We start from the raw sequence: 23,908 nt of genomic DNA on the forward strand, positions 1-23,908 counted from the left end.
CAGGTTCTTCAAGGCTTACCGGTTTTTCTCAGTCAATACTACTATTCATTTTTTGTATATGTCCTTGCAAGTTTTTCTATGAACATATTTATTTTTTTAAATATATTTTTATTGATTTCAGAGAGGAGGGAGAGGGATAGAAACATCAACAATGGTGAGAGAGAATCATTGATCGGCTGCCTCCTGCATGGCCCTTACTGGGGATTGAGTCCACAACCCAGCAGGGGCCCTTGACTGTTCATGATACCAAATGAAGTGTAAATTATGCTCCATGGAATTATCTTGATACAATAATGCATTTTAGACATGAAAAAAACAATTTTCAGCATTTAAAATACAAATGTATTTGAAAATTCACTTATGAAGAATATTTGTTTCTATCAGTGCCAAATAAACAAGGCACTCATCTTATTTGGTGCTAGTTCTACTCATTGAAATAATGACTCACAAATCTGTAATTTGATAGCCATGCTGAGAAGGAACCCTAAAATCTGAATGTCACTAAGCTCATGGTCATGATTTTGTCTTCAAGTCAGATAGCTTCCATGGCAAATACAGGATGAAAAACTTTATGTTCCCTAACAGTAGATGATGTAAAATTATTTATTTCAATAATATATATGGTCTCTTATGAGGGAATGAGGGAGTCATCCTCAGCTGTGAAATTTCCCTGCACGAATATCAGTGAAAGCTTCAATTGTCAATATAATCAGTAAATCATTGTTTATCCATAAGTAAAAGTGAGTCACATTATATTTTCATATGTTAATGATGTTTTAATAGTTTTAATCTTGCTAAATACAACCCCCTGGGGTTGATTCATGGGTCTTCAAATAATATTGTCCTTCACATGAATTATCCTCCATTTTCAAATCTCGTATATACCACATTCCACAAAGAAAGCCAGCAGACTTGTACATCAAATCACAGTATTAGATAAGAATTACAGTATGTCTTGTGTTTTCATTCAGCATAGCCAGCATTTATGAAGTGACTGTTGCAGGCATGGCACATTAGTCCATAGAAACTCATGAAAACTTTGGAATTGTTGCTTTCTAGGAAACTCAAGTCACATTGTAATAACCCAAAGGTTCATAAGCTCTATCAATGATGAAGGTACACCTCATGGACTCCTATGACCATTGCTAAAAATGTGAAGGCAGGGCTGCCTTTTAAGAGATAAATGATTCAGTAATATCTGAGGTAAGAACTGTTGGGAGGAGCTGACTTATTAAGCTACCACATTATTATTTGATCTATCAGGAGAGGCATAGATAGCACTTTTGAGCTAGATTCCTTGAAGTTTGGAGTTTTTTCCTTAGCCATGTGGTATCTGAAATTTTTAACAATTATTTTGTGATTTATCTCATAAATGATAAAAATTATATGAAGTTATATAACTTTATGCTAAAGAAACAGTGTATAACTCTAATTTAGCAGCAAGACTGCCATGCACCAAACATATGGACACTTCTATCCCAAAAAGTTATCATGGAAATGTTAAACTCACTTTGAAATATGCTCAAAACACTTCATGAAGTTTTCACAAAATGGAGATTTAAGCTGTTACTTCTTTTTCAGTCCAATTGTTACTACATATGCATAATTTAGCAAAACTCAGGCTGGTTTTTTTTTTTAATTGACTTTTAGAGAGAAACATTGATTTGTTGGTCCACTTATTTATGCACTCATTGGCTGTCTTGTATGTGCCTTGACTGGGGATTGAACCTGCAACCTTGGTGTATCTGGACAATGCTCTAACGAACTGAGCTACCCAGCCAGAGCCAATATTTTTATGATTTCAGAGAGAAGGAAGAGGGATAGAAACATCAGTGATGAGAATCATTGATCGGCTGCCTCCTGTATGCCCCTACTGGGATCAAGGCCCACACCCAGGCATGTGCCCTTGACCAGAATCGAACCCGGGACCCTTCAGTTCGCAGGCCTATGCTCTATCCAGAGCGAAATCAGCTAGCTAGTCATAGGAGATTTTTAAAGAGCACAGTACACAATGCAAAAATTCGATTATATGCCAAAATCAACTTCTCAAAATATAATTATTTATCCATATTTAAATTGAATTAAATCAAATTTTTGAAAATTTAGGATGTTTCCTAAAAATATAGGAACTCTCTTGAGTGACAAAACCTGAGACATGACAATTTATGAGAAGGGATCAGAGGACTGAACCAACAGTGGTTAGTTTGCATTTTTCTCTGTAAGTTTTATACTAATTCTTTCCATTTTAGGATTAAATCTTTAAAAAACTAGTTTTAAAAATAATTATCAAGTCACACACAAATCATGACCAGTTGGATTTATTTCAACAGCAAATTTGAAACTCGTGCCTTAAGCAAGAGTACTACAGTAATTATATCAGGAATAGACGATTTCCTACACTGTCAAATATATAAAAGTTCCTTTAGCACTTCCGTCAACACTGACCAAAAGCGGATTCAGTCCGTATGTGCATCGATCTGTCTACTCAGTTAATCCAAGCTTCTTCTTCAGAGACTCTGGCATCTCAGGTGGAGGAGGGCGAGGGAGCCTGAAGTAGACCTTCACGGAGTCATAGATGAACCACTGTAGTGCAGTCAGAGTGCCGATCATGATGATACGGGCAAAGAGTCCCTTCCACACACCTGGTCAAAAAATGAAATATGAGTGAAAAATGGAATATACAAGGCAAGTGTTATTCTTTCTTTAGAGGAAGAACAATCCTACCTTTAAATCCAAGTCTCTGGAGGACCTGAGTAGCAGTGCTACCCTTCTCTTTATTCAACACAGACACCACAGAATCAGCAGGGTGAGAAACAATTGCACAGAAGACTCCAGCTGAAAAAAGTCAAGAAATATGATTCAATATGGGGTCAGTTAAGAAAAAAAAACAACCACACCAAAGCCAACAATATTGACATGACTAAGTAATAAAATTTTGTAGTTCTTAAGAACAAATCAGAATTAGAGTAAGACTGACAAGAAAGGTTATAAAGTGATCTACCCAATCTTTCAAAAGTTTTTATAGTCAGCTTTTAATCAAGACTTTCTTTTATATTTTTAAATCTGTTCTAAACAAAACAAACAAAAAACAAATAGGAGAGCAGTCATATCAATGTATTCCCAAGCTTAACCATGCAAACCATGACTCCTGAAGGTCATATGAAATGCTATGGGAAGATAACTTCTTTGGAGTATTTTTTCACAAGAGGTCAGTAATGAAAGTAACTGTCTTCCATTTCAGACAAGCGTGATCTAAGTAATTCGTACCTATGTAACCGGCCACAAATGTTACAACCAGCTGCTCTCCCTTGGTACATTCACTTCGGGGCTTAGGAACCACAAACTTGTACAATGCTTCAACAGTACGTTCAAAGCAGGCGAACTTCATCATGGTGTATGGTATCTGTCTCATCCACAGAGGAGCAACCCCCTTGTAGAATCTAGGAAATCACAGGACTTATTTTAGTCAGTTGCATATATTTATCTAGCACAATTTTCATCATTAACAGAAGTGTCCGCACACCAGTCAAGTCCTGATAATACAAAAATGGCAGCACAATGGCATGCCATTTGTATCAGAACCTAAGACTAACATGCAGGTATATTTATCTCACATGCCAATGACTCAAGCACCTTTGACTGTACAACCAAAAAGTTGCTGGATGTTTCTTGACTGGAACTACAAGAAACAGTCAAGTTTACAAGTAGAACTCAGTTCAAGATTGGCATCCACAAAGGTGGATCTAAGGAAGCATGTTGTGGCCTGACCATATGCAAATTCTTAACTGTGAACACAGATGACAGGAATTCTAAATAAAGTCTCCCCAAAAGTTAACAGTTAATGTTTATGTCAAATATCAAGTCACTTGTAGACTGACAAATGGTCCCTCCCTCCCTACTTTAGAGAAAATTCTTAATTCAGGGCTCAAACCATGTTATCAACTTATTCTTGCTCTTGGAGTTTATGTTCTATGTAAAGGGGTTGAGGGGATGGACATTAAACAAAAAATTTTTAAAGTCTGGTAGGCTTAATGCTAACAAATGCAGTTCCCTCAAATGCGTACCTTATACTATAAATTCAGGCAAATGTTTACTTACGCATTTAAGCCTTCTTCCTTATACATTTTGGGAGCTGCATCCCTTAGAGTGTTGGCATAACCTGGTTGGGTTTGAATTCGAACCTTAGCAGCTTCCATAGGAGCCAGGGCAATGTCAGCAAAGAATTCAGCACTGGCAGAGGCGGCCAAATACAGTGATGTGCGCCAGAGATAGGTGTTTTCCTAAGTGAAAAACACGAGGGAAGTGAATTGGCTATTTTCAATTTTACTTTAAGGGACAGTTCTAGGAAACAGTTAAATTTCAGACATTTTAAGTATTTCTCTATCATACAGTTCATGGATAATACACATGATATGAGACTGAATATGTTTACCTCTCAAAACTTCAACCACAGTGCAATGTGACTAGCTTTAACAGCGAGGTACCAAGAATGGTTGATCCCTGAGCTACACGAAAGAATCTGTGGAGGAGACTGTGCCATGAGTGACCACTGCTGGAACCTCATTCTAGATCCAGAACAGAGATTGCTTCCTGAAAATTCACCCAAAGACTGCCTGATGGACCTGTCCCTTACACCCCAGATGTGTGGGTTCCGTTGCTCTGCCACAAGCAAGCATGTAAGGCATTTTCCCTTTGTCTGGGGCAGGTCACATGCAAGTGTCCCAACCATCTCTCCCAGTCCTAAATAACTCCTGGTGCCTACCATGTGGTAGGACATCCATGCCTCGTCTTGCTGCCACCCAAGACATGCTTAATGTGTAAATTCCCTTAATAAACTCTTGACATAAACTCAAAATCCAACTTTTTGAAAAGCAGCGGTATATAATAAAAAGAGCACTGAAATATAATGATATATATATATTTTTTTCATCTTGTCGTTGCTAGAACAGACTTATGATTCAAAACATGTTGCTTACCATTTCTGAGACCATTTCCTCAGTTCTAAAATGAGGTGGGTCAGACAAAAATCTAAGATCCTTTTTGGTTTTAAACTTTAAGTTAAAAGCTCAGGACTTTCAATTGCAAAGTTAACTTACATACCTCTCCAAGCATGTTGCTATACAAGACTTTGAAGACTTCATAAAAGCCAAATTTGCAGAGCCCCTGCATAGAGTAGCCAATGAAAGTTGGAGCCCATCCTTTAGCCAAACCACGAACACCATCCTCTTTAAGTGTAACTGAGAATCCATTAAATATGCCTTTATACTTCTGGGGGTCCACCTATATTTAAAACAAAAAGAAAAAAAATGTACCGAAGAGCTAACATTTCTCATAAATACTTAATTTTCTTATTAGTTTTTCTTCCCATTTGGTTCTAAAATAAACTTCAGCAACTACACAAAAGGTAGAACAACACAAGATCACCACATGGTAACAGCTTATTATCTATAATTATCTTTGTAAATGTGTACATCAAGCATGTCAAATTTGCGACCCACAAGCCGCGAGTTTGACGTGCTTGGTGTACACTGAGGTTTATCTTTCTTTCAGTTAGACTTAAGTCTTGGAGGGTTAGTTCAGAGGGTAAAATGTCTACAATACAAAAATACATAACAAAACTGACTCTAAGAGAATTCTCACCATCCAACTCTAACATTTTAAAGATTTAGTTTCAAAACTACTGTCTAAATAACAGATAACTCTACAGGCATGCCTTAGAGATATTGCAGGTTCGGTTTCAGACCACTACAATAAAGATAATATCACAATAAAGCAAGTCACACACATTTCTCGGTTTCCCAGTGCCTAAGAGTTATGTTTACACAATACTGTTGTCTATTAAGTGTGCAATAGCATTGTCTAAAAAGACAATGTAAATACCTTAAATAAAAAATACTTTATTGCTAAAAATGCTAACCGCCACCCGAGCTTTTCAGCAACTCATAATCTTTTTGCTCCTGAAGGGTCTTGCCTGTATGCCTGTATATCTCTGATATAGGCTAGCCCATTAAGTAGATTACACTATAAAGTCAATAAAGTTTTGTGAACTTAATACAATCAAACTAAATACAAGTTAAAAAGGTACATCAACATAATGAGTGTCTTCTGACCTCAACTCACTTCAAGACACATGCATAAAAAATATTAAAGGTAAATTTCATATCCTTTCTATTAACTAAATGGGAAAAAATCTTATCTCACTATTTCTGCCAGTACTACAAGGGCCGGTATACATCACCTTCCTCTCCCTGCTAATATTTCACTTCCTTTCTCTTTTAGGTAAGTAGACTTCTAATCCTGTTTGGAACAAATAAATTTTTAGGGTTTGATTATTTTTGCTTCAATAATCCTAATCAAGATATTCTAATTATTTAAAAACCTTTTATGTAAGTGAATATATAAAAAGTTATACCCACAGAATTTTAATATTAAGATACATTTTTAAATCTACATAGCACTGTCTGCCTTAATCTTATCAATTAAGAGATATAAAGTTACTTCACATAATACACAAAGAATGATTACCCACTCTGACACATAACTGCTTATAAAATGACTACTTGGAACATAAAGAGCCAGTAGGTCTTGAAGAGGCACTCTAGCCAGAAATGAGCCCAACAGCAAAAAAGCATTTAGGGCCAGAGTCTGAGATTCAACAATCTACCCACATTCTTATTTTAAAAGAGGTATTTCTTGGATTTAAAACACTAATTAAAACAAAGAAATTCAGGTTTGGTTTCCTACTAAAGTTTCTAGCAGTTCTTCTGTATTCAAATTCTTCTCATTTGTGAAGTCCTTTAAGATTATTTGGAATTAAGTCCCACATGAAAGCTTTTAACATTGTTATCCCAATACAAACCTGCATACGGCATTTCACTAAATCCAGAGGAACGACGGCGGTGTGTGTGATACCACAACTTAAGACCCCACCAAAGCCACACAGTGCATAAAACTTCATGGAGCCATATTCACAACTGTACTCTGTAATAAGACAAGACACACCATGCATTTTAGTATAAAACTCATGTTATTACTGGTTCTCAACTTACCTCCTGGACAGTTAGGTTTCCACACAGCTTGTTAGTAGATGACTACATCTTACAACTTAGCCATGCGCCAACAATATGCTTTATTCAGTCCCACATGCAAAACAAACCTGCATTCTGCATTTAACCAGATCTAGAGGAACCAATGCTGTATGTGTTGTGCCACAGCTAATAATTCCTCCAATTCCACAAAGGATAAAGAATCTGCCAGATCCATAGTCACAGCTATACTCCTCTGATTGGGGGAAAAAAAAAAATCAAGTAAGTATTTCTTCAGATGAGGAAGGCCATGGGAATGAAGAGAACTGTTTCCCTGTGGGATAATTGTACTATCGCAACTGAACAGCTCTGGCCACCTGTTTACAATTAGGTTGAAAGGTGAGTTTCCACCTAGCTCGAGTAACAAGAAATTCTCGGTCACAATTAAAACAATCACCAAAAGATGATGAAGATTCCACCTGTGAGAAAAAAAGTTTCCTACATTAATGATTAAAATCAAACTTCCAATCATTAATCGCTGGTAAGAACACACTTCCGAGTACAAATCAAACTCAGAAGGAGCACTCCGCTTGCCATATCCTAGGCTGACCCCAGCCACTGACCAGTCCCACCCCCACTCACGGATCCCACAGCGCGCAGCTGGGGAAACACACATTCCTGCCCTCCAGCCCATGGACTCCGCCAAGGACGCCGGCTTCCCCTCTCAAATGGAAGGACGGAATGCCAGGGAAAGGGTTTTCTACCCACGCTAAAGGCTCAGCAACAGAAACACATACCCGATTTAAGAAAAACAGACCTGAGATTTTACAGGTACGATGTCACCGTGCTGGAGTTACAAGTGCGTTTTCAGGTTTCTCGCACAATTCACTTAAATGGCGTCTAACCACCAAGAATCCCCAGAAATAAGGCCAAAGGGATCCTATACCGATGACGTCCTTTCTACGGCCCAGATATCTGATCTGAGGCTGCACCTCGCCGCCTCCACCAGCCGCATTGAGAGAGACCCCGTTATCTCACACTATCCTGGGCCAACACCTAACGGGGGAGGGAGTGCTTTTCAGGAGAAAATTAAGGCCAGATCAAAGAACAGGTAATACCGTCGGCCCTGCAGGTGGCCAGGGGTTAGGAAGGAGACTTTACCCAGTGCTGACCCAGCGGACTTACGGCGGCGATAAGGGGCTAGTCAAGGCCTCTCCCCTCTGCTCCCTCGAGGACGCGGAGGTCACGGAGCGAGCCGGGTCTCGGCCTCCCACGCCCTTGACTGGAGGGAGGGCCAAGGCTCCGACACCCGGCCTGCGAGGAGCGGGCTGACATCCCCCCGCGAGCACCCGGGCGCCGTCCTGTCCTTCCCTGCCCTCCAGGCCCCGCGCAGGCCAGCGAGGCCCCGCGGACCGAGTGGGCATAACGAGCGTAGCGGGGCAGGGCCTGAGCTCACCTTCCACCGCGGCGGCTGCCAGGCTGCGGGAGCGGCGGGGCGGGCCCGGGGGCCCGGCGGGGCTGCTGGAGGGACCCGCGAGGCCATCGTGCACTAGCTGCAGGTGGGGCGCGTTGAAGGGGTTCGCCCGCGCCAGGTGCGCCACAGACGAGAACATCTTCCTAGGAAAGGAGGGGCGGGAGGTCAGAGGAAAGGCAAAAGGCGCAGTCAGGCCGATCCAAGGCACCGGCCGCCTGGGTCCCCGATCGGGGCCTTGGTTTTCCCTCCTCCGCGCCCTTGAGGAGGTCACGGCCGCCTCCCCAAAAGAGGAGGTCGGCCGGGCCTACCGCCAAAGCATCATCCCCCAGGGGCGCCGCTCGCCGCTGCCCGCCACCCCGCACCTGCCGCGCGGAAGGCCGGACCAGACTCACTCCTTAAGATGGCGAACACACCGGCGCTCCGCGGAAACGCAGCGGCTCACAGAGACCGAACGTCCTCCGAGCCCTTAGATGAGTGTCCTTCGCGTAACGTCAGCGTGACGTACGCAGCCAGTCACTACAGTCAGGCGACACCCATTGGCGGAGAAGAGCGCCGCGGCAGCAACGTCATCGCGTTCTCCTAGCAACCCTATCCCCGCCCCACGGGCCCCAGCCCTTCCGGTCCGGCTTCTGCGCAAGAGGATTCGTGCTGCGCAGGCGCGCGAGCGGGGCCGGCTTTTTGAGTGGTGTGGGAGTTGTGCTCGTGACCTCCTCCTCCGTGTCCCTTCACCTTGAAGAGTCTCTCCTTGACGCCGGGGCTTCCGTTCTTTTCCATTTAAGTGAGTCCCGGTATAATAGTCGCTTAAAAAACAAACAAACACGGAATGCTTGATGCGAATCGTTTCGGGTGTTGCGGTTAGAATGTCCCTGCAGTATTTAGTGTCACTTCCATTGACGTGACATGTAGACATGGCTGCAAGACTTTAGGAGAGGATTTTAAAAGGAAATGTGCAGCAAGAATTCTAAAGGTAGACAAAACAGCTTGCTGCTTCATCACTGTATTTTATGTAACATTAAAACATTCAAGACACGCCGTGTAAGCCCTGGGGGTCCACAGATGAGCTAGAGTGAAAGTGGCTGGCAGCAGATGTTTGTGCGTTGAATAAATTTAGAAAACCTTCATTAGATTCAGCTTAACAGAGAAGGGCCTACTTTAATGAAGGGGGAGTTTAGTAGAGGTCAAACCTCTGAGGAAAGAGTGAAAATAGGGAATATATAAAACCGAGTCCCTTTAACCAAGCCGCTAAAAGTAACATTATGAAGGTTGAGAGGCATGAGAAACCCATTCAATTCTTGTTCCAATGAGCCTGGGAACTTAAACTTTTGAACTTTCCAGTCCATGTATCTGGACATAACCAGGTCTCTGATGACCCCCTGAAAAGGACTCAGGGCCCAGGACCTGACAGCCATCATCCAGACTGCCTGACACCTGACTGATAATCATCCTAGTCTACCTTACGCAGTTTACACAGGACCCTGTGCTTGGTTTAATGCCATGTTGTCACCATTTGAAACTCTTAATAATTTATGAACATGTTAAAAAAAAAAAACAAACACAGGATGCAACCAAGTAAATTTGAAGATCTAATTGGCTTTATTAAGTGATTCATGATTCGGGCAACATCCCATCTAGCAACTAGAAGAGTGCCCTGAAGGGCAATACAAAATGGAAGAAGGATGAGCAAGGGAACTATCAACAAAAGAAAAGAATTCTTTTTAGACCCAGATATCTTCTTTTGGGATAAAGGAAAAGGCAAGGGTTTTAATCAGCTGATTGCCTCTTCTTTCTATGGGGGTGGGGCTGGGGTTGGGGGTGGCAGGGAGGAGATAGAAAGGGCCCATGGTACAGAAATACCTTACTGTTGATTAACCAGAAAGTCCAGATGGGTTGATTAAGATTATATTTCTTGGAGAGGTTGAAACTGCAGTTAAGTCAGGCATTAAATCTAGGTCTGATACATTGGGCTTTTAGCATGAGTGATGCCATTTTGGGCCTGTGGTTTTCTTTTTAGCAAACGAGATCCTGCATTTTTGGAATGGGCCCTGCAGATTATGTAGCTGGAGCTGGATGGGAATAATGCCTATCTTGCAGAGTTCATGAGAACTCAGTAAGATGATTTCTAAAAGTGAGCGTTTTTAGCTAAGGACCCAGGTTGGGGAGGGGGGTGAGTGGATGAGAAGTTACTAAGAGAGAGAGTAGGATAATTCTTGCTAAATTGGTCTAATAGGATTCTTGCTGAAGGCAAGCCAAGGTAATCAGATACCACTTGGGGGGAAGAATTTTATCAACTATCAACTAAACTGACTTGACAGAATTCTTGTTTCACCTGGGATCTTGAAGGACATGCCCAATAGCAGGCCTAGTGGGAAAAGGGCTCAGAAGAGCCTAACTAAAGTTTGTTCAAGGAGAGAGTCTTCTTACCTTCTTGGATCTCCTGCCATGGGTACTAGAAGCAATGGGAGGTGTTGACAATTAATTGATCTTGAGGAGGATCAGACCCTGCAAGGCAACCAAATCAGGGGAGGCCATTACAGATTTTACAGGTAAGGAGAGTCTAGGCTCCTCAGCAAGGGAGGAGACTCAGCAGAATTTAGGGGTTTGTGATACCAGAATCATCTGAATCTGCTCATCTGTTCCCATTCCGGTGTTCAGAGGCTCACTGCTCCTCAAAAAATGAAATAAAATAAATTCTCTACCTGTAACATGAGACCTGCAAGATTGGGAATTCAGTTGCATTCAGGATTAGATTTGGGGTTTGGTTTTTAGAGATTACAGCCTTGCAGATACTGGAAGGCAGTCATATAAACTTTCTGGTCCTTTATCTCATCTTGAACTGAGACTTTAAAGCCCTAAGCTTATCATTCTCTTTCCCCCATTTAAGCATAATTAGGAGAAACCAACCAACTCCACTCTATGTCTTATTTTCACTTAAATATTCTATGGAAGTATCTACTTAGTCACCAAAAACCTCGATTCTTTAGCTATCAATTACAGGTGTCCACCAGTGTGATATTAAGAAACTGTTTTGGCCGAAACCGGTTTGGCTCAGTGGAAAGAGCATCGGCCTGCGGACTAAAAGGTCCCAGGTTCGATTCCGGTCAAGGGCGTGTACCTGGGTTGTGGGCACATCCCCAGTAGGAGATGTGCAGGAGGCAGCTGTTCGATGTTTCTCTCTCATTGATGTTTCTAACTCTCTATCTCTCTCCCTTCCTCTCTGTAAAAAATCAATAAAATATATTTTAAAAAAAATGAAACTGTTTTGGCTGATGCATGCCATGGACAACCAGTGCCTTTAAATCCAATCAAATTCAGAGAACCCATTATTAACATTTGGCTCTCCTGGAATTATTTCTGTTCTAGAGTTTGACCAGAGAAGAGCAAAACCAGTCTGAGTCATATGCAATAAGAGATTTATTTTAGGGATTAGACCTTATGAAATTGTGGGAGCTGGCAAAGTTGCCTCTGTGCCTGGGGTTAGACCTAACATTGCTGTAATTGATAGGGCTTACAGTCAAGGCAGGAAAGCTGGACCTGAAGTGGGTGCAAGCAGGGACGAAATGGAACCCACTAAGACAAACTGGACCCCCTGAGCATAAACTAGACTGTGCCATCTGTCTTTATCACCTACATTGATGATGCAGGAGGCATGGTGCTGCACAGGCATCTGGCCCAAGACTCAGAGACACTGAAGAAGAAGCTCCAGCAGTTACTGAAAGAGTTCCACACCTGGCCGCTGCCCCACTCCAAGGTGAGCCAGCAGGTTAGCAACGATGTGCATGAGCTGCCATAGCACCTCATGTCCTATACTAATCTATTTTTATTTTACTTTATTTTCAGTGAAGTCCTAACAGGATTTCTTTTAATATATTTTATTGATTTTGCAGAGAGGAAGGGAGCAGGATAGAGAGTTAGAAAATCGATGAGAAACATCAGTTAGCTGCCTTCTGCATGCCCCCTACTGGGGATCAAGCCCACAACCAAGGTACATGCCCTTGACCAGAATGGAATCTGGGACCCTTCAGTCATCCGACTGATGCTCTATCCATTGAGCCAAACCGGTTAGGGCCTATACTAGCCTTTAGAATGTAATACCTGTTACTTCACTTCCGCCTTTGAAATCTTACACAAATTTCCCCTGTGGCCAATCCTCACCCAGAACTGTATTGTGGAGATAAACAGAATTTGAGATGCTAGAAAGATAGAACATCCGAGTGGAACTTTCCAACAAGCGTTTGTAAACTTAGAGCTAGAGGTCAAGTTTGCATTTAGGATCATCCCTTTCATGGGGAATCACAAGAATATCCTTAAATAATTCCTACCACAGCTAAGTAATGGAGGGATATAATAAATTATGGAAAGGAGACTGAAGTCCATTTTCATACCTGCCCTGAATAAAAAAGAATAATGTCACTTAGTTGTTGTCTTTTCTTTTTATTAGAAATCTTGTTTACTTTTTAAAATAAATATATCTTTATTGATTTCAGAGAGGAAGGGAGAGAGAGATAGAAGCATCAGTGATGAGAGAGAATCATTGATGGGGATCAAGCCACAACCCAGGCCTGTGCCCTTGACCGGAATTGAACCTGGGACTCTTCAGTCCATAGACCCAAACTCTATCCACTAAGCCAAACCAGCCAGAGCTTGTTTACTTTTTTTTTTTTTTAATATATTTTATTGATTTTTTGCAGAGAGGAAAGGAGAGAGATAGAGAGTTAGAAACATCGATGAGAGAGAAACATCGATCAGCTGCCTCCTGCACATCTCCCACTGGGGATGTGCCCACAACCCAGGTACATGCCCTTGACTGGAATCGAACCTGGGACCTTTCAGTCCGCAGGCCGATGCTCTATCCACCAAGCCAAACCGGTTTCGGCAACTTTTTTTTTTTTTTTTTGCATGTCTCTATTAATAGAGTAAGGAGAAATTTGTCTCTTTGTATCTAAAATAAATAAAATGGACTTCACCTTGGGGCCATAATTTTATTCTGGAAAGTTTTACAAGGTCAAACCATCCCCATTTTCTTTGGAAGGGTATCCTAGGTTGAGCCTAGAGTACCTTGGCTGTAAGATTAGGGGCAACCCCTCTACCAAAGTGCATCCCAATAAGCAGACCCAGCTCTGAGGCTCACATTCAGACTCTCAAAAGTCACCCATCTTTGTGCAGGGTATTGAAACTCTGAAAGTTACACATGAATATTAAGGTACATTGTATTTTATAGGAAACTAGAGGCCCGGTGCACAACATTCGTGCACTGGGGCTGCAGGGAGGGGCCTCAGGCCTGCCTGCGCCCTCTCGCACTCCAGAACCCCTCGGGGGATGTCCATCTGCCGACTTAGTGCTGCCTTAGAGGCAGGAGAGGCTCCGCCACCGCTGCTGCGCTCACCAGCAATGAGCCCGGCTTCTGGGGGAGCACACTGACCACCAAGGGGGAGACGCTCAACACAGGAGCTGCCCCCTGGTGGTCAGTGCATGTCATAGCGACTGGTCAATTTGCATATTAGGATTTTATTATCTAGGAGGATAAATGGCAGGTGAATTATTTTACCCAGTCTTTCTTCACATCTAGAAATTTCCTTCTTTCTTCAATTAAAATAATAAAATCTGGTTTGGCCCAGAGAGGAGAGGCTACCTAGATGTGACAGACCCTAAAATAGTCCACATTGAAGGTACACATACGTGTGGCAGCTTTGGTCACTCAATGGCTACAATCCATCACCCTGACAGCTTTTAAATGAGGCCTGTTCATCACAAATTAGAGGCTCCCAAATCTGGTTCCTCATAAAAGCACTGGAGAGTTTTTAAAACACAGATGTTCTCAGGTCTCAAAAGATTATACTTACTAAGTCCGACGAGGAGTCCTGGAATCTGCCATTTTTAAAGGTCCCGAGGTGATTCTTATAGACAGCCAGGTTTAGGAACTAATGCTGTAGGGAATTCAAAGATAAACATGAGCCAGTGGAATGAGCCTGCCACGAGTTTCCTATCTGTAAACTGAGACAATATCCTGAATTACCTGGTTTGCCATTGATACAAAGTGCTTAGTTACTAGAAAGGATCCTTGCTGATGTGGTTTGATCAAGTGCAAGAGCAAGGTGCTAGGCTGTGGTGTACACCAGGAGTGTAACATACAGGAACTTTGTTGTTGTTGTTTTTGTTATTGTTGTTTATGTATTTTGAGAGTACATTTATTAAAGCTGAGGACAGTGAAACAAGGAAGGGCTTAGGATAGAAGAAGCAACAAGGGAGAGACTAGGCAGGGCTGCTTTGGCTCTAGAAATGTTATAGAAAAGAAGTAAGCCAAGGAGGGGCCCATACAGGACATTATAGGGAGAAATGAAATGAAAAAGTGATGAAAATGAAATAAAGGGGTTAAGTTTTTGTTGTTGTTTTTTTTAAATATATTTTATTGATTTTCCACAGAGAGGAAGGGAGAGAGATAGAGAGTCAGAAACATCGACGAGAGAGAAACATTGACCAGCTGCCTCCTGCACATCCCCTACTGGGGATGTGCCCGCAACCCAGGTACATGCCCTTGACCGGAATCGAACCTGGGACCTTTCAGTCCGCAGGCCGACGCTCTATCCACTGAGCCAAACCGGTTTCGGCAAGGGGTTAAGTTTTATTAAAAGGAGTAGAAATAGTTCTGTCCATCCTTAGAGACACAGGACAGAAGATACCTAACACCTAAGTTTCTGTTTATGTCCTGGGTCATCATGAACTGAAATGTACTGTAGTTTTGTCGTAGTTCAAACTCATACCACTTGTGTGACATTTTTGCCGTAGGTATTAAGGGGCCTTCTCACAAATGAGCACAATTTAGGGCAATTGCAGTCAGCCCTAAATGAAATTAAAATTTGCAAACATAATGGAACCTCAGGAAAATATTTGTGTTCTGCTATGATATCTCTAAACTTGGAAGGTAGCCCATTGCGAAGGACCATCTTTAGGGAATCAAACATATCCTTTAGAGCAGCGGTTCTCAACCTGTGGGTTGCGACCCCTTTGGGGGTCAAACGACTCTTTCACAGGGGTTGCCTAAGACCATCAGAAAACACATAAATAATTACATATTGTTTTTGTGATTAATTACTATGCTTTAATTATGTTCAATTTGTAACAATGAAAACACATCCTGCATATCAGATATTTACATTACGATTCGTAACAGTAGCAAAATTACAGTTATGAAGTAGCAACGAAAATAATTTTATGGTTGGGGGTCACCACAACATGAGGAACTGTATTAAAGGGTTGCGGCATTAGGGAGGTTGAGAACCACTGCTTTAGAGAGCAATCACTTCAAATGTTAGTGACATTGACAGACTTGGTTCTTCTGAGAGAAACTACACATTGCTGTTACACAATTACAATTAACCTACATAACACTAGCAATCACTTAAATTTTCTATAATTTCTGATGACTTGAATCATTGTGGAAAAGAAACAGTATTTTTCCTCGATTTTAAGAACGTCAACTCTGAAAAATATTTAAATCAGTCATTTAAATGATAGAGTAGGAGAAAATAAAAATTAGAATTTTGTCAACAACCTAATTGATTTATCTAGGGCAGTTTATGGGTCAGCATAACTTGTTCCTGGGTGTTTGAATGATCAGATTTGATGTCTGAATTAAATGAAAAAGATTATTACTATTATTCATTTCATTGTAAAGTGGTATGGGTTGAAGCTTAGGAACTAATTTTCTATTTTTTAAAAAACATGATAAACACCTGAAGTCTGTGTAAATGGAAATGTACTCACTCTTAGAACTAAGTTGCTATATGTTCTTCATACATTGGTAGACACTGGGATTCCTTATACTGTGTTCTTGCACGTGAATAGTATAATGTGTTCCAATATTACTACTGTCTTTCAAACAAATTGTACCTAACCTGACTTGTTTTTATGTATTCCTGTTTTCATAACTTTCATTACATGAATTAATCTGAGTTATGTGGAAAAGCTTCAGTCTTAAACATTAAGAACTTCTTATACCTTCTTTTGCCATGACCTAGTCCTATTGGCTACTTGTTGTCATTGTTTTTCTAAGAAATCTCCCAATTAGATCCAATCTTTCAGAAAGTATCTAAGCATCATTCCTAAGTGCCTATTTGTCAACATATGTATATTAAAACTGCTCTATGTAATAGGAATCCAGACCATAGGTTTTCAACCTTTTTCATCTCGAGACACACATAAACTAATTACTAAAATTCTGTGGGACATCAAAAAATAGATTTTTTAACTCATTCACATCAGATGGCTATTGTTGTTGGCTGTTGTCATTATTTTATTTGACAATTTAAGGGAAAAGAGGTCAGTACCCGACTAAATAGTCAGGTATTGCATGTTTTAAAAATTCTTGCGGCACACCAGTGTGCCACAGCACGCCGTTTGAAAATTGTTGATCTAGACAACTTAAGTTTTTGGAATACCATTCACTCTTAAGAAATATTATTGAAAAAAAATAAGAACAAGGTAACATCACATTTTTTAAGATTGAAACATTTGAGATATTGCCTTAACATAATGGATTCAAGGGTAACTGAAAAAATCATAGGCATGTTTCAACTGTTAAAACATCTAATGTAGTATGATTGTGTCAATATGTGTAGGAAAAATGAGTGTCTATCTTAGTAGAATAATCTTAAAAAGTAATATAATAGCTAGGTTATGTTTTTAAATTATTTAATTTATATTGGACACCTAGTTTAGGGTACTGTGGATATTTCCAAAGTTCTGTCTTTGGCCTCCCTTCATTCTCTTCCCAGGAATCTCCTTTACTCCCAATGGAAATTAGCTTTTATCTTTGTGGGAAATTTTTCAGTATTTTATTTTTTATGTTTCTGGTATTGCTTATTTACTTTGTAAAAATCTGAAGTAATTTTACATTTATAGAAAAGATGCAAGAATAGTGCAAAGAATGTCTATAGACCCTGCAGTCAGATTCCCCGATTGTTAACACTCTGTGCCACAAGTGCTTCATCATTGTCTCCCATCAGTTTTCAGACACACATATAGACATGCGCATATACAATATACTTATATTATGGATAGATTACATACAGATATGCCCTTGTGTACACATATTTTTCCCGAATCTACAGGATGCCTAGTTACTTCTACACACTTAAGTGTGTATTTCCTAAAAGACAGAGCACAACCAACAAAATCTGGATATGAACATTGATATAATACTACCATCCAATTCATAGATCCTATCCAAAATTTCCCAATGTCATTTATAACAAAAAAATCAGAAAACAGAATTACTTTAAAAAGAAAAATAAAATAAATAAAACACAGAATTATTTTTCTTCTAGTCCAGTATCCAGACAGAAGCACATTGCATTTAATATTCATGTCTCTTTAAGCTTCTTTAGTCTGGAACAGTTCTATCTTTCTTTGTCATTCATGGCCTTCACATTTTTGAAGACAGATATGTTGGAGAATGTTAAATAATTTGAATTTGTCTGATGTTTTCTCATGATTAGATTTAATCATTTAGGGCAGGAATATCGCAGAAGTGATTCTTTGTTCTTTTTGGAGTATCATATCAAGGCATGTGATGTTGACTTGTTCTATTACTGGTGAGGTGGACTTGGATCACTTAATCAAGGTAGGGTTTGTCAGATTTCCTCATGGTAACTTACTCTTTCTCATCTCTAATTAATAAGTAATATGTGGGGCGATGCTTTGAGACTACAACAAACTTTCACCCACTAATTTCATATCTGTCAATGATTATTGCCCTAATCTATTGTGATAATTGCCAAATGGTGATTTTCTAACTCCACCAGTTCTGCATTACTATTGTACTGTAAGAAAGTGCTTTCCTCTCCTTTTTTAGTTCATTCTTCATTTATTTTTTAAAAAGTGTATTTTTATTGATTTCAGAGAGGAAGGGTGAGGGAGAAACATCAATAAGAGAATCATTGATCAGCTGCCTCCTGCACATCCCACACTGGGGATCAACACCACAACTCGGGCATGTGCCCTGACAAGGAATCGAACCATGACCTCCTGGTTCATTGGTCAACACTGAGCCATGCCAGCCAGGTGCCTTTTTCCAAATTTATGACTACCTTCTCTGACAGATATAAAATTGCTGTTCCATTATTTTCAATATATTGTCCCTTATTTAATCCTCACTCGATATTTTTTCCATTTTTAGAGTGGGAAGGAAGGGGAGAGAAACATGGACATGAGAGAGACACATCAATTTGTTGCCTCCTGCACACACCCCTTCTGTACATGGGCCAACGCTCTAACCACTGAGCAACCAGCTGGGGCCCGCCTCAGGTTTCTGACCCCCTCCGCCTGTGATCACACTTTGTGGTGTAGGCCCCTCGGCTTGAAGTAATAGCAATAGAAAACAAATATAGTTCCTATCACTCCCTAATCACATAACCTAAGCCTGTTTTCTTCATGGCTCTGTGTCTTCTGAAAGGAAGTGTTGTTCACCTGTCTCCTAGCCCCTGAAAGGTAACCTAGGAAGGCCCCACCCCCAAGACCCAGGTCCAGCAAGTGCCAGAGGAACCGACAGCACACGTGTTGAACGAGTTCCCGAGTGAAGAGCTTTTTCCTGATTTCTTAAAATTTTATTTTTGTAATAGAACTGATTCATTCACATAAAAATACATTATGATTTCTTAAACCTCTTTAGGCCATTCCAAATACATTCACAAATAAAAATTTATTTTTGTCAAAACCTGTATCTCAATCTTTGGTTCAGAAATGCAATTGGCGCTTTGTGAGCTGCCTCATGGAGGTAAAGGGTCCTCACTGCAGACCAGTTTCACACTAGGATTTGCCTCCTGTCCTTGGTCCCGCACTAACCAAACCTTTGGCTTCTGGTGGCCAGTTGACCTGTGGTGCTTTACACCTCGTCTCCTGTTCACCTGCCTGGTGGTGCTTCTAGTGAGGCAGGGGTACTCCCATCCCAGGGCTGTAATGGCCCTGGTAATCTTAGCTCCTTGAGTTCTTGTTCACTTCTTACTTGGGGACCAGGAATTGCAACCATTGGAAGTGGGGGCAACTTGGATGCCGTTTGCCCATGGCTACAGGCCTGGAAGGGGAGCAGGTGGTGTGGGACGGCCCCTCCTTATGCCCCCACTAGCCCTAGCTGGCCCCATGCTGCCCCCACCCACAGCTTTACTCCTGGTTCTCTTTGCGGTTCCTAGGGAGCCTTCCCTGGGGTTAAATAGATGCTTTGCTTTAGCCAGTTATTTTTGTTGTTTTCAGAGAGGGAGAGGGAGAGATAGAAACATCAATGATGAGAATCATTGATCGGCTGCCCCGTGCCCACCCCCAAATGGGGATCGAGTCTGCAAATCAAGCATGTGCCCCTGACTGGAATTGAACCCACGACCCTCCAGTCCACAGGCCGACGCTTTATCCACTAACCAGCTAGGGCTGAAGTAGGTATTTTCTTATTACAAATGAGGAGAGAATGATGCTCATAGAGGTTAAGAAACTTGCCCAAGTTGGCACAGCTGGGAAATAAGGGTATCTAAGACCATGCATGTTCATTCATTTCCTACGCCAGTTCTATTTAAGCCTTGTTCTCTGTATGACTTTGGTGGTCCTTCTAAGTTCCAAACCTCTAGGAATTTTTAAAGTTTACTTCTAATTTTAAGCCTATTTTCTTTCTAATTATAGTATATATATTACTATGAGAAATGCCAATTTAAATAAAATCACCTTTGGGGAACACATGAATGAAGAAGAGATAAAGGCACTTCGATCCTTGTGAACACAGCTCCATGATAACTATACCATAACAACATCTTTGCTTAGTCTCAGAGCAAGACTGTCATGCCCTAGCCCAGTGGTCGGCAAACTGCGGCTCGCGAGCCACATGCGGCTCTTTGGCCCCTTAAAGGTGGCTCTTCCTAAGCCTTAGGAATACCCTAATTAAGTCAATAACAATGTATCTACCTATATAGTTTAAGTTTAAAAAATTTGGCTCTCAAAAGAAATTTCAATCGTTGTACTGTTGATATTTGGCTCTGTTGACTAATGAGTTTGCCAACCACTACCCTGGTCGGTTTTGCTCAGTGAGTAGAGCGTCAGCCTACAGACTGATGGGTCCCGGGTTCGATTCCAGCCAAGGGCACATGCCCAGGTTGCGGGCTCGATCCCCAGAGTGGGGCGTGCAGGAGGCAGCCAATCAATGATTCTCTCATCATTGATGTTTCTATCTCTCTCTTCCTCTCTGAAGTCAATAAAAATATATTTAAAAAAAAAAAAAAAAGACTAACTGTCATGATGCCTCAGAAAAGTACTAAGACAGTAAAGCTGGGAAAGGGTGGAGGAAGATGACTGAAAAGAAGTAGTTTCTACATTGTAGAGAGAGAGAGAGGTGCCTCTTGTAAGCTTCCCTGTCATTCTCCAAGTACACATAATGGCTACATACTACTTACCTATGAATAAACAAGGACCCGATTACTACAATGATTAGAACAAAACATAAAGGAGCTGACTGAAAATGAGAACTAAAATGCAACAATCCATAAATATCACATAAGAAATGTTATCAGGACATTTTGTAATTTGTGCAATCTAAAAAGCATTTATTGCAATGACAAAACTAGAGGTTAACTATTTTTTTATTGTTGAATTATATTGTAAAGTCTACATCTACAGTTTAATTGGGAAGAAATGCTTTGCGTTTACATCAAGGACACATTAATTCTAGTCGAGTAAAACAGACACACACAGAAGACCAAATACACATGGGGGAGGGGGCGGGGGAGACTTTTATCCGGTCCTACTTTTGCTATTTTGGACCACACCTTTCCTATTAGAAAATTGATCTTACATACATATTAAGTCTGATTTATCATCCCACATTTTTAAACAGTAAATGCAGCTTCTCACAATTTCTAATTATAAACAAAAGATCGAAAACAAAATGGGAAACAAAGTTTAAAAACAAAGAAAGTGAAAGTAGACTGCTATTACCTTATGCAGGAAAGTTGAGTAAAATGTGCCCCCTATGTGGCTCATCTCAAAGAAACACTTTTACTCAAAGAGGCAAGCATTTCTGACCTATATGTTTCTTACTCCCTCAGGCCTATAAACATTTCTGATAAACTCCCAAGTGAAAAATGTCTACAAAATATCTAAAAGCTAAATATCAGAAAAGGGCTAATTCAAATAAAAATTGTTTGCTGGTCTAAATATACACCTTCAGCATTTTCCCTTTTGCAAAAGTATCTTTTTATTTCAGATGGCATTTAAAAATAACTTACATTTTTAGTGTGCTTATGGCAAAGACTGTAAAATTAGTAACTCAAATGAGTAAGTTTAAAATTTTTGTTTTACTTGATTCTGTTGAATTTCAATTAATTAACCAAGTTATACATGAGGTAAGTTTTAGCTAAAAAAAAATACATCAACCATAAGATAAAGTTAACCACTTCAAGAGTACACAAAAATCATAATGCCCACCTCATATTCAGAGTTCACAAATTTATGTAACTACTGTGTATCCAAGAAAAGTTTATGTAATTTAAAAGCTAATACTTTCTGCATTTTAAAATCAAATTATGTTGGGAAACAGGGCAAAAAAAACTTGGCAAAATTTGTTTTTAGTAACAGAAGACAATGCAATAAGGAATTCAAATGGAAACAAAGACAAGTGTGTAAAGTTTCTAATTTCTAAATAGACACACACCTATTTATCTAAAAAATATTTGGTAGCAAACTGGATTGACAATATTTTTAGCTGTAAATAAAAAATACAGGTTCCCAATTATAGCCTTCTAGCTAGCTAAACAGCTTTTAAAAACATGGATAGCCAGTTAACAGTTTTCTAAAACATATACATATAGGAATCTTTAGCACTAAAAGATTACTGCTAAAATTCAACTGTATTTAAATGGGTCTTACTGAAGTAGGACATTCATGATACTAGAAATTTTTTAAAAAGTGAGTACAACAGGGCTACACTAATAGCATTACTAGTAATAAAAAGTTACTGAAGGAATTATTGCCGTACTTTTCCCCATAAACACCATTAAATTTTGTTGCTGTTACAAAAAGTACAACTCCAAGTTACTTTTTCTCTTACCAAATTTCATGTTTCACATATCTCTAAAGTTTTTATTCAGCAGAGAATAATTCTTAAATCTTTTCTGTAAGAATTCAAAGTATTTAAATGTGTAGCTTCACATTATACATTTTGCCCTTCTTGAAACACAGAAACAATATACATTTTTCTCAAAAATGAAATAAGATGCCCACATTAAAAAAATAAAGTCTACAAAAAAGTTCCAGAGCTAAAAAAGATTATTTGTATGGCACGAAGTGATCTCCTACTAGTCCAAAGTCCAAAACATTTAAATGAAGTCCATTTATATATCGCTTACTTTTCAATGGAATACTACATTTGAGGTGAATCACATTATATTTAGCTCTTGCGTCAAGAAGTGTACACAAATTTTTTTATACAGTTATTAAAAATAGGAGACCAAGTTGAGTGTGCCAAAGAGATATCATTCAGTTGAGACGTTTAGAGTTGCCAAGATAAGAACCAGAGAATGGATTTACTTGGTTGGTTTCCATAGCTTGATAGACCAAAAACAAAAAAATGGCCACAACAACAAACAGCAAAATTTTTATCCACATGGGAATGGAGTGTCCCTTTTTTGTCTTTTCTGGCTTGACATCTGCCAAAGGAATATACTTAGGAATATATTTCGATGAAAAAGATTCCTCCATCCTGAAATCACTGAATTCTAATGGCCGCCCTGCAGCCCCTTTGATTGGTCTGCGACAACTAGCACTGTTGGGAATAAAAGGACAAAGAAAAAAATAAATTTTAGATAAAGTCATGAGTTACATAAGTAATACAAAATATCATTACCACTCTTTATTCCAAATGCATTCCTTGAGTTAACAGTAGGTAAATGTCACATATAAACAGTGAGGTCAAGCTATTTAAAACTTCTATACATTTTCCATTTAAAAGATGCATTATCTTTTATTAAAAAGTAATATTCAGAACATGGATAAATATTCACTAAACTTGCCTTCTTAAAGTCTTTTCAGAGCTAATATATTTAGGAGATAAGAGGAAAGAAATAAGGTAGTTTGGTTGTGATTCCTTCAGTCAGGAAACAATTCAACAGATATCTAAATATAGTCTTTTCAATCGGAAAACAGAATCTCTCAGTGAAAACAATGATTTCCTTCTTTACAAATAGGTAAATTATTTCTTTATAATCCTTCAGTTTAACAAAGTTAATTTTGAAACTGGCTCAATTTTCCAGAATATGAACTGATATCTTAGAAATCTTCCCAAAGAACAGTTTAATTCTGAGAACACAAGTATAGTTAACTTTTTGTGAAGAATGAAAAATTAAAATTCCCATTTATGTGTATTAAATAATCATGTTGTATA

General features: G+C 39.7%; 2 protein-coding genes and 1 non-coding gene across 10 annotated transcripts in view; all 3 read right to left on the bottom strand.

The window, feature by feature from the left end:
* Positions 1–2,302: 2,302 nt before the first annotated feature.
* On the bottom strand, positions 2,303–9,023 carry SLC25A3 (solute carrier family 25 member 3). Of its 4 annotated transcripts, none has more exons than XM_059681916.1 (8): positions 8,892–9,023; positions 8,482–8,642; positions 7,157–7,281; positions 5,101–5,280; positions 4,099–4,280; positions 3,268–3,440; positions 2,725–2,835; positions 2,303–2,642 (listed from the first exon to the last, which is right to left on the bottom strand). In XM_059681916.1, exons 2-8 carry the CDS (start codon positions 8,636–8,638, stop codon positions 2,482–2,484), a joined length of 1,089 nt encoding a protein of 362 aa, XP_059537899.1. In that variant the 5' UTR covers positions 8,639–8,642; positions 8,892–9,023; the 3' UTR covers positions 2,303–2,481. The 4 variants fall into 4 exon arrangements, with proteins under 4 accessions (XP_059537899.1, XP_059537902.1, XP_059537901.1 ...); XM_059681919.1 differs by lacking the exon at positions 7,157–7,281 and adding an exon at positions 6,860–6,981 and having other exon boundaries at positions 8,892–9,019; XM_059681918.1 differs by having other exon boundaries at positions 8,482–8,638; positions 8,892–8,994.
* Positions 3,511–3,758, bottom strand: LOC132229046 (small nucleolar RNA SNORA53). Its single transcript, XR_009451616.1, has one exon. It is a non-coding gene; the product is annotated as a small nucleolar RNA SNORA53 (small nucleolar RNA).
* Positions 9,024–21,092: 12,069 nt separating the features above from the next.
* The window catches only part of TMPO (thymopoietin), a 37,340-nt gene continuing 34,524 nt past the window's right edge, over positions 21,093–23,908 (bottom strand). For 3 of the 5 annotated variants that reach the window (XM_059681909.1, XM_059681910.1, XM_059681908.1), the window contains one exon: positions 21,093–23,290. In XM_059681909.1, coding sequence (XP_059537892.1) covers positions 23,005–23,290 — 286 coding nt within the window. In that variant the 3' untranslated portion in view covers positions 21,093–23,004. The remainder of the gene's footprint in view (positions 23,291–23,908) is intronic. The other 2 variants (XM_059681913.1, XM_059681912.1) reach the window with 1 other exon arrangement.

The sequence above is a fragment of the Myotis daubentonii genome, chromosome 2, assembly GCF_963259705.1.
Source record: "Myotis daubentonii chromosome 2, mMyoDau2.1, whole genome shotgun sequence".
In the NCBI taxonomy this organism is placed as follows: Eukaryota; Metazoa; Chordata; class Mammalia; order Chiroptera; family Vespertilionidae; genus Myotis; species Myotis daubentonii.

What these genes read in the sequence shown, in the direction of transcription:
- SLC25A3 (XM_059681916.1), bottom strand. Translation starts at nt 8,638, where the DNA reads ATGTTCTCGTCTGTGGCGCACCTGGCGCGGGCGAACCCCTTCAACGCG. An exon ending in TGGTTAAATGCAGAATGCAG is followed by an intron (nt 5,281 to 7,156) that starts GTTTGTTTTGCA and finishes TTTTAAATATAG; the next exon opens with GTGGACCCCCAGAAGTATAA. An exon ending in ATAGCAACATGCTTGGAGAG is followed by an intron (nt 4,281 to 5,100) that starts GTATGTAAGTTA and finishes TTTTTCACTTAG; the next exon opens with GAAAACACCTATCTCTGGCG.